This window comes from Hirsutella rhossiliensis (assembly GCF_020360975.1).
Source record: "Hirsutella rhossiliensis strain HR02 chromosome Unknown scaffold00012, whole genome shotgun sequence".
Classification (NCBI taxonomy): Eukaryota; Fungi; Ascomycota; class Sordariomycetes; order Hypocreales; family Ophiocordycipitaceae; genus Hirsutella; species Hirsutella rhossiliensis.
In genome coordinates, this window is record NW_025408678.1 from 574,416 (window position 1) to 585,426 (window position 11,011).

At 42.6% G+C, this 11,011-nt stretch overlaps 1 protein-coding gene across 1 annotated transcript; it reads left to right on the plus strand.

Annotated features, from left to right (window-relative positions):
- Window positions 1-7,884: 7,884 nt before the first annotated feature.
- HRG_09279 (reverse transcriptase (RNA-dependent DNA polymerase) domain-containing protein) lies at window positions 7,885-9,439 on the plus strand (the record flags this gene model as incomplete). The annotated part of the gene is made up of 4 exons (XM_044867750.1): window positions 7,885-7,989; window positions 8,056-8,435; window positions 8,483-8,810; window positions 8,852-9,439. 4 exons carry the CDS (start codon window positions 7,885-7,887, stop codon window positions 9,437-9,439), a joined length of 1,401 nt encoding a protein of 466 aa, XP_044717010.1.
- Window positions 9,440-11,011: the final 1,572 nt, after the last annotated feature.

Genomic DNA, 11,011 nt, shown 5'->3' on the forward strand with positions numbered 1-11,011 from the left:
ACATCAACACCCTAAATGTTGAAGCTAAGCGAGACAAGGAGCTCTTCAACCATCGTCAGTTCTGGAGCAGTGAGATGGATGGATGCTGGCTGTAGAACTGCCAAATTATCTTGCGATGTCTAGCGCATAGCGCATGGCTGATCACAACCGGGTTCAGCTCCGTGTAATGACCCTACGAGTGTCTGATATCTACGTTGAGTTGCTGCACCACTTTCGGACACTCAACCTTGTGCCAAACCTATCACACCGCTACGTATCATCCAATCTCCAAGCAACACTGTGCAAGAACTTGTGCTATTGGATGTAGTTCCCCGCCATGACAAACTTGCTCGTGGTACGAGCTGACCTCTTCCAGGCTGAAATTACTGTTTTGATATGCTTCCTTATCTCTCGACAATATTTCTGAAAGAAGGCTGGCCCGAGACTCCTCCGGGGCCTAAACTGCTACCCATCGTTGGCAACATCATTGACCTACCGCCAAAAGGGGTGCCAGGTTCCAGCATTGTCTCAAATACAAGGATACATATAGCTTGATTATCCACAATCTCATGGAGAAGAAGTCAAGGTTATCATTAGAGCAGCCGCAGACGGAATTCGCGACCTTGTTATGTGGCTTCGGCGAGTGGCTATTCGTCTAGCTATGTAAAGTCGGTCGTTGCAAATTCCCCGCCGCCCCCTACCGCCTTCCGCTTTAGGCAAGCCCCTCCCCCTTTGGCCCGTCGCTATATACGGGATTGCTATAAGAACACCTATACTCCCTCCCCCCCTCTACTTAATTCTCCTTTTCTTCCTCTCTCTCTCTCTCTTACCGTTATCCCTCCCTATCGGCCGGCTATGGTTAATATATAGCCCCCTCCTTTATCTAACTCTACTCCGCTTATACGACCTCCTTAACTCCTACTCTATATATTTAGCTAAGTTCTAATACCCCTAGGTTCTATATATCTACTTTATTAGCTATATTTTTAGTCCCTTTAGTCCTTTAACTTAGCTTAGGGGAAGGGAAAAGGCTCCTCTTATTACTTTAACGCCTTAAATTAAAGGGGGCCTTTACTCGCCGATATAGATAGACTCTTAACTCTATCCTCTTATAATAGCTTAACGCGATTATAGCTACCCGCTAAATCCTTAGATCCTACTAGTAACTTAGTTACTATATACCCGCGATAACTAATAGGCTTCTACTATAATATTATCTGTTATTCTAGGACTTAATAATATAGTAAAGTCTACCTTACCTTTTACTAGGTATACTATATATAGATATATATAGAGATTAGGCTAGCTAACCTTTTATTACCTTTATTAGCTTTATTAAAAGTCCCTTAGTACGCTTAAGATAACTACCGATAGGATACTTACTTACTTTAGCGTTAGCTAGTAAAGCCTCCTTAATTAGTATTATAGTAATAGACTATCCTCTAATAAAAGTTCTATTAGTATTAGGCCTATAATCTATAACTATAATCGCGACGTATACTATCTCTCGATATTATAATTTATAGCTTAATATACCTCTATCTTTATCTGCCCTAGGTCTATTCCTATGCCTATATAAAGGTAGGATAATCCTTCCTTAATTTCGTAGGCTACGTCGAATTATATAAGTTTTAGGTATATAGCTTATACTAGGGAGCCCGACGACGTACTATTTTAAAGGTAATATATATAAGTTTAATAGTCTAGTAATCTTACTTAAACGAGTTACTTATCTAGCGCGTACTAAGATTAGGTGCTTACTCCCTTACTTTATAGTAGCTTTACGAATATAACTTAACTTAAGGGGGATAGTATTACGACCACGGCTACTAGGCCGCTAACGGTCGACCGCGTTAAGCACGTAATACGGTCTAACGGATAAATAGTCGGCACGACTATCTAATAGATATAGGATCGAGGGGATCGTAGAGATCTAAGTAATCTAGGATTAACGAGATTACTACGCTCTATATAATCTAATATTAGGGATTATAGCTAGGCCTATAATCTAAGGATAGTCTTTATAGGTATATATAGCTACCTACTTTTACTCCTTTAGATAGATAGCTCGATAGCTTTTAATATAATTATTACGATCTCTATTACGATCTTATCTTTAATTCCGATTACTTAATTACCTAGTTAGCTAGATTAACTAACTCTAGAGCTACTATATCGCCTTAGGATATAATACGTAAGATTATTACCCTTTAATATAAGGTATAGTTACTTAAGAATAAAGGAGGTAACGGATAAGTTAGGGATCTTAAAGAAGTAGTTAAACTAAAATAGCTAGGACTATTCGATAGTACTTATAGTACGCTTCGAGACTTTCTTACCTAACTTAAGGCCTACTATCGGTTTTACCTTACTAAACTTTCGGACCTAGTCGAAAAGGTACTCTATATAGGAAATTATTTATTTAGAATAGTACTCGTTTAGTTTAGACCTATTATAAGGGATTTTCTCGATAACTAATAAGCGTAATAAGATAATAAGATAGATAAAGTCTTTATTAGTTTCTAAGGATTTAAAGAAGCTATTATAAAGGTATTCGGAATAACCTAAAGAGGAATAACGAAGTATCGACGATATAAGCTCTAAAAAATAAGAAATACCTAGAGAAACGGAAGATAAGAACGAACTTATACTACTACCCTCGCTATTAAGGGAAAATACTATAATTAGAGAATATACTTTATACTTCGAAGAATTTAAAGAAATACTTAAAAATAAAACCTAATAAATACCTTAAATTCTTATAGAAAACTAATAAGCTATATTAATTCGATATTAACTAGTACTATATAAAGGAGACTATACTATAGCTATCGCTATAATCGATACCTTTATAGCTCTATAATAAGAATAGTAACTATAAGGAGAATTTAAAGATAATCTATAAATACTACTTACTTATAAGTACTATAAGTATATTTTATAGATATTATAAGTTTACCTAAATTGTATAATATACTTTTAAATAAAGGTATAATATAACGCGTTCTTAGTTAGGTTTAAAGGATAAGTACTTTCTAAACCCTACCTAAGTATAAAACTAAACTACTAGAAAATAAATTAACGCTACCTAAATAACTAAGTTATATTATTAAAACCTAATTATAGTACGCTACTTAAATACCGCGATAATTACGGTTTATTAACGAGATATCTTTTAGAGATATATAAAATCTATAAATACGCTAAAATAAAGGAATAGTATAACGTTACTCGCTCTAAGGTATCTAAACCCTTAATCTTCTAAAGACTTATATAATAAGTTAAATATAATAAGGAAGATTATAATAAATATATATACTTAAACTATAGAGTTTATAAATATAAAAAAGTATAAGTATAGTATAAATAATATAATAGTATACTAAAATATTATTAGTAATATATATAAAGGCTATAAGCTATATTTAACTAAGGGAAAATCGATATAGAAATACTATATAAAAAATAAAAAGATATAAAACGAAAACTTAACCTTTAATACGAAAATAAATAAAATTATAAAGTATAGTATATAATTAACTATAAAGTAGTATAATATAAACGATATAGCGTTAAGAAATAAGAAATCTTTAATTAGCTATAAGAAATTAGTCTCTTAAGCCTTAATATAATACTACGCGATAAAAATATAAAGAAATAATATTAATAATAAATTAAAGAAGAATACCTAAATAAAATAAATAAGGACTAAGTAAAAAATAAAGTATACTATTTATAAAAGGGCTATAAACTAGCACGATATAATAAGATCTAAGGACTATATATATAGTAATAGTAAGCTATAGTAACTAAATAGTATTAGATATTTAAATCGCGGGATATTATATATATATACTTTTAGACTATAGTATAATAGGTAATTACGTTTTACCTAGAGTTATTATTTATTACTAACTTATATAAAGATATAAGAAAGATCTATATAAACTTATAAATATTAAAGGAAAGGCTATTAACTATAATAATAGAATTATTAATATAGAGATTAATTACCTTAATATTAATATCTAGGGTTATAATAAATAAGTTAACTTTAATATTATAGATATTAAAGAATATAACCTTATATTAGGACTTTTATAACTATAGGAGAGTAACCTATTAATTAACTAGAAAACTAGCTAGCTATATTAAAACGAAGATATAAGTTTCTAAGACTAGTAGATTTAAAAGAAAGTAAAATTTTATAATAATTTAGCTACTAAATAAGATAAAAAGGATAACTATTTAAGTAAATTATTATAGGCTTTAGCGATATAAATAAAAATATTAACCGAACTAGTAGATATAATAAAATCGATTAATAAGACCTACGTACTAACTAATATAGCTATATAACCTAGTATCTAATATAAATAAAATAAAGGATATAATATAAAGATCTAAAGAGTTATTACTACTTTAAGGAAAGACCTTAAATAAATTAATAAAGAGCTTAAGTTAAGAGAAACTAGCTCTTAAAAGAAAGAATAAAGCCTATAAGATAGAATAAAGAATATCCCTTAAGAATACCGGAAATATAATAAACTCTTTAAGAAAGAACTTAAGATAGGGTTACTTAAATATAGCTAATAGAACTATAAAATTTATCTTAAGGATAGAATAGCGCCGACGTTCTATAAGATCTATAACTTAAATAAAAAGTAACTATAAATACTACGCGACTATATCGACGAGAATCTATAAAAGAGATATATATAAACGTTAATATTTAAAGTAAGCTACCTAGTTATATTTATTTTAAAGAAAAATAGTAAGCTATAACTAGTTATTAACTATAGACGCTTAAATAATATTATAATAAAAGACCGAATACTATTACCGCTTATATCGGAACTATAAGATCGACTATATAGTATAAAATAGTTTATAGCCCTTAACCTTAAAGGCGCTTATAACTTAATATATATAAAAAAGGGATATAAATAAATAATAGCCTTTAAAACGAAATTTAGACTATTTAAATATCTAGTAATACTATTTAGACTTATAAATATACTAGCTACCTTCTAATAAATAATTAATAATATCCTATATAAATACTTAGATATCTTTATAGTAGTATACCTAGAAAATATCTTAATCTTCTTAAATACCTTAGAAGAATATAAGGAATACGATTATAAGGTACTCTATATACTTTAAAATATAAAGTTACTAGTTAAACTAAAGAAAGGTAAGTTCTATATATAGGAAGTAGACTTCCTTAGATATATAATCTTACTAAGAGAGATATAAATATAATAAGATAAGATTAACTTAGTTAAAGAATAGCTAACGCTAAAGAACTTTAAGGATATATAAAGTTTCCTAGGATTTATAAATTACTACTAACGATTTATTAAAGATTTTAAAAAGATTATAGTACTACTATATAACTTAATAAAAAAGGAAAAAGAATTTATATAAGACGATAAAGCTAATAAAGCTTTCGAATATATTAAAACTATAATTATATAAAAACTAGTCTTAACTACCTTCGATTTAAAATAGTAAATTAAACTTAAAACTAATATATTAAACTTTACTTTAAGAGTATAAATTAAATAAAAAGATAATAAAGAAAGACTATAACCGATTATATTCTATTTAAAGAAGCTATATAGCGTAGAACTTAATTACCCTATTTATAATAAAGAATTCCTTATAATTATTTAAGCTTTTAAGGAATTTCGATACTACTTTCTTAAAAGTAAGTATAAAGTTAAGGTTTATGTCACGGGCTGTGCCCGGCTGGTGGACCCGGTTGTACCGGGTCCGGTGGGTCGTGCTCCGGTGGCAACACCGGCCCCGCTCCGCGGACCCAGAAGCTGCGAGAACATTCCGAGAAGGGCAATATAAGCTGCACTCGAGGCTACGCCTCGAGTTCAGCTTCTTTCTCCTTAGCTCTAGATAGACAACACCTAGGCACCTGCTTGTTGAATAAACTCCGGGCCAGCCTTTCACATATCTAGAGCTCCTTCTAAATACCGCAAGCTGCAGACTGCTCGTCAGGATGGACCAGCAGAGTGAGAGCCCAAGTCTCCAGCAGCAATGGATTGACCAACGCATTCAAGAAGCGGTCAATGCGACTCTCAGCCCTCTACAGGACCAACTTTCCTTGCTGATGGAGCAACTCGGGCGAGCGCAGCCGCAGAGCGCCGACTTGCAATCGCCGCCAGTGGCACGAGGATTGGGCGAGAGCACGCCTGGCTTGGGCACGCCCTCCCAAAACCTGCGGTACTGGAATGCGGAAACCGTTGCCCAACCCACCCAAGTATGACGGCTCACGGAAGAGCTACTCCTCCTGGGCCAGGCAGATGCGAGACAAGCTGGACCTTGATGCACACTACTACAGTGGAAATCGCGAACTTTGGTACCTCATCAACTCATGTTTGGACGAGCGACCACAGCAAGTGGTCGCTACCTTTACGCCGCGGAGGCCCTGGGGTAGCTACGACCCCAAGAGTTCATGCGATACCTCGACCGAACCTACCAGGACAGCAACATCCAATCCTGCGCTGCTGCCACGCTGAGAACTATGCGGCAGCGCGAAGACCAACCTCTCGCGTCCTTCCTTCCCGATTCGAACAGGCATTAGCTGAAGCCGGGGAGCAGACTGGCCGGACAGTGCAAAGATCGTATTTCTAGAGAACGCAATAAATGCACGCCTCCAAGAGAGTTTGGTCACAGCCGTCCTACCCGACGACTACCAGGGATGGCTTGCGAGAGTTCAGGAAATTGCGGGCAGATTGAGAGACTGAAACCCGGTAGGCAGCCGACGTCGACTGAGCGGACGCCTCAACAGCTACCAAGGCAACGACCCAAGGAGGAACCGGAGGACCCCGACGGAGATGTTAAGATGACGGACATCAACCGTATTGGCCACGAGTCGAAGGGTCGTCGACATGTCGATAAGAAGCCGAAGGATGAGCGCCGCTGCTATCGCTGTGGTCGGACGGATCATCTTATCGTGGACTGCCCAGCCCAGGTGGTCTTTCCTGGCGAAGGAAGCAACAGCGACCTAAAGCTGCGCGCATGAAGAAGCCCGATGCCGCAGATGATTCGGAGTCAACCGCAGCATCCAGTGAGGACGAGTCGGCGGGAAAAGACTAGCCCGGGGCGAAAGCGGGCGCCGGGGCCTGCAAAGGCAGACATCCGGGACTGGGAAGCGTTCAAGCCACGAATGAATAGTCGGACTGTATTAGTCAACGCGCGGGTAAACCGAGGCTATCGAATACGCGCCCTTGTCGACTGTGGATGTGACTGCTATGCCGTGATCGACGAAGCCCTTGTTCGGAAGCTGCGGATACCCTTCGTCGACTCGAAACCACGAGAAATTGGGGGATTCTCAGAGTCAGCGAAGAGTGTCATATCCCCAGGGTCGTGGCTGTTGTGGTCGAGACAGCTGGATTTGACGAACGTGTCTTTGCATACGTGATCCCAAGCCTGGGCCAGGACATGTTCCTCGGCCGGCCTTGGATGGAGAAATCACGTCGTGTACGATGCTGCCAAGCAGCGAATGTACCATGGGAGGGCAGGTGTGACGATACGCCTCATTGGGCAGGAAGAGCCCGCCAAGATACGCGCGATTCGAAGCGCAAGACTCGTGTCGGCAGCCGTATTCACGGCGGAGTGTCGACGCGCAAAGAGACGCAAGAAGTGCAACGCGATCTCGATTCATGCAATCAGTTTGTCGGATATAGAGAGGGCGCTTCAGCCGAAGCCGCCAGTCGATCCGAGCGAGAAGGTCCCGGCAGAAGTGCTGAAAGAATTCCGCGACCTATTCTCACCAGGAGAGGCAATGAAGCTGCCGCCACATCGACCGGGTGTGGATCATGAAGTCAACCTGCAGCCTGACAAGAACGGCAACGAGCCACCCTTCCGTGGGGCCCACTCTACAACATGTCACGAGAAGAGCTGTTGGTCTTGCGAAAGACCCTGAAAGACCTGCTGGACAGAGGATTCATCCGAGCGAGTAGCTCAGCGGCTGCCGCGCCGGTGCTGTTCGTGCGGAAGCCGAATGGAGGGCTGCGATTTTGTTGCGACTACCGAGCGCTGAATGCAATCACCAAGCGCGACCGATACCCACTGCCCCTCATCGCGGAGACCCTGCAGAATCTGGCCAAGGCTAAGTGGTTCACCAAGTTGGACGTGGTGGCCGCTTTCCATAAGATCCGCATGGCTCCGGGACATGAGGGAAAGACTGCATTTCGCACGAGGTTTGGGCTCTACGAGTGGCTCGTGTGCCCTTTCGGCCTGAGCGGCGCCCCGGCATCATTCCAACGATACATGAACAGTGTATTGCGCGAATGGCTGGACGACTTTGTCACAGCGTACCTGGATGATGTACTGATCTACTCGAGCGGTTCGAAGGCGGATCATGAGGCTAAGGTGCGACGAGTTCTCCAAGCACTCGCCGACGCTGGGCTGCACCTAGACCCAGCGAAGTGCGAGTTTTCGGTACAAGAGGTCAAATACCTTGGGTTCATCGTCAACGCAGGAAAGGAATCGCCTGCGACCCCGAAAAGCAGCGCGCCATCCGCGAATGGGAGGCCCCGACCACGGTGAAGGGTGTCAGAAGCTTTCTGGGCTTCGCCAACTATTACCGGATCTTCATCCCCGACTATGCCAAGATCACGCAGTCTCTGGATGCCCTGCTTAAGAAAGGAACTGCCTTTCATTGGGGACGAGCGGAGAACGAGGCGTTTCAGGAGCTGAAGCGACGATTTTGCGAGTCACCGGTGCTCAAGCAGTGGGACCCGAGCCTCCCGACCTTTTGGAGACGGATTGCTCAGGCTACGCATTGGGAGGCGTCCTGTCGCAGGAAGGCCCAGATGGACGTCGACACGCATGCGCCTTCTTCTCGAAGCGACTTTCGCCAGCGGAGTACAACTATCCCATTCACGACAAGGAGATGCTTGCCATCATGAGATGTCTCGACAACTGGAACGCCGAACTTAGGAGCTGCGGCCCATTTACAATCCTTACCGATCACCGCAACCTGGAGTATTTCATGACACGCCAGAAGCTCACGGAACGGCAGAGCCGTTGGGCAGCCGAATTGTCCCAGTTCGACTTCAAGCTCGAGTATCGACCGGGAAGCGAGGCTGTCGTGCCTGATGCGTTGTCCCGCCGTGAACAAGACAAGCCACAGGGCATTGACGACGAGCGGGAACAAGGAAGAATGATACAGTTGATACCGGATAGTGCCATTCCATCATCGACAAGAGCATGTATCAACGCGATGAGTTCTGACTGTTCAGAGGCATCCACCCTGCCGAAGATGAAGGTCTTCGAGGTAGCGGACCTGCAGCAACTCTGGGACGAAACGGTGGCGAAGGACTCGATATTCCGGGCAGCCTATAAGGCAGTCCGCGATCGCGAGCGTGCCTTCCCGCCCTCGCTGGGCCTGAAGATCCAGATTTCAGAATGTGCGATCGACGCAGGCAAAGGCTGACATTCAGAGACCGTATTTGGGTGCCGGGTGGATCCGGAGAGGAGGGTAACCAGGAGGAAGCTGAGAAAGACCAGTTGAGAACCCGCATTGTGCAGCAGTCGCATGACTCTGTTGCGACCGGTCATCCCGGCAGGAAGGTACGCTGGCTATTGTGGCTCGGCGATTCTACTGGCCTGGGCAGTCCCAGCTGGTTCGCCGGTACGTAGCCAATTGCGACACCTGCGGCAGAGCACACATCTGGCGCCAGTCGAAAAGGGGATTTCTCAAGCCTCTGCCGATTCCAGATCGACCCCGAAGCCATTTGTCCATGGACTTCATCACAGATCTGCCGCCTACTGGACCGAGCAAGGCAAGGTACCTGTGGGTGATTGTGGACAGACTGACAAAGGCTGTGACCCTCGAGGTGATGGACAACATGGAAGCTGAGCCGTGTGCAAACCGTTTTCTCCAGTGTCATTACCGATTTCACGGAATGCCACGGTCCATCGTCAGCGACCGCGGGAGCAACTGGCTAAGTAGGTTCTGGAAGAGGTTCTGCCGTCTTGCAGGTGTCACGCAGAAATTGAGCACGGCCTATCATCCTCAGACGGACGGAGGGCCAGAGAGAATGAACCAGGAGATCGAGGCCTACCTGAGAGCCTACGTGTCGTACGTGCAGGACGACTGGGGAGAACTGCTCCCTGCCGCGCAGCTGGCACTCAACAATCGTGAATCCGCAGCGACCAAGATCAGCCCCTTTTCGCTGAGCATGGTTACCACGTCGATCCCATCAGCGTCGAGGAATCGGAAGAGCCACCGAGGCATAGAGAGGAAAGCAGAGCTGATAGCCTACTCAGTCGCCTGCAGGAGGTCAATGAGTACATGCAAGCAGTGATGGCCTCCTCACAGCAACAACAAGAAGAGGCTGCCAACGCAAAGCGACAGCCTGCGGAGCGATTTGAAGTTGGTGACAAGGTGTGGCTCTCGATGGCAAACTACAGATCGCCACGACCGTGCAAGAAGCTCGACTGGCTGCATCACAAGTACACAGTCACGAAGGTAATTAGTTCGCACGTTGTTGAGCTCGATGTTCGTGGCTCAATTTACCCGCGATTTCATGTTGACCTTTGCGGCGGGCGCATCAAGATCCGGCTCCTGGCCAAAGGTAGATGACGCACAGCCACCACCGGTACAAGATGAGTCCGGCACGGATCTCTGGATGTCGACGAGATCCTCTGCGCGAGATGGAAGAAGCGCGGACGAGGGGAATTCAGGCAAGCACTAGTGCGATGGACGGGCTACGCAGAGCCGACTTGGGAGCCAGTTGAGTGGTTGCAAGGAACAATTGCGATGAAGGCATTCGAGGACAAGTACGGGCCAATCAAGACCAATGATGGCCCTAGGGAGAGGTACGAGACGCTGGCAGGAACGCAAGAACCCGCAGACGCCGACCTGGTCGGAGGGGACAAGGGTAATGTCACGGGCTGTGCTGGTGGACCCGGTTGTACCGGGTCCGGTGGGTCGTGCCCGGTGGCAACACCGGCCGCCCGCGGACCCAGAAGCTGCGAGAACATTCCGAGAAGGGCAATATAA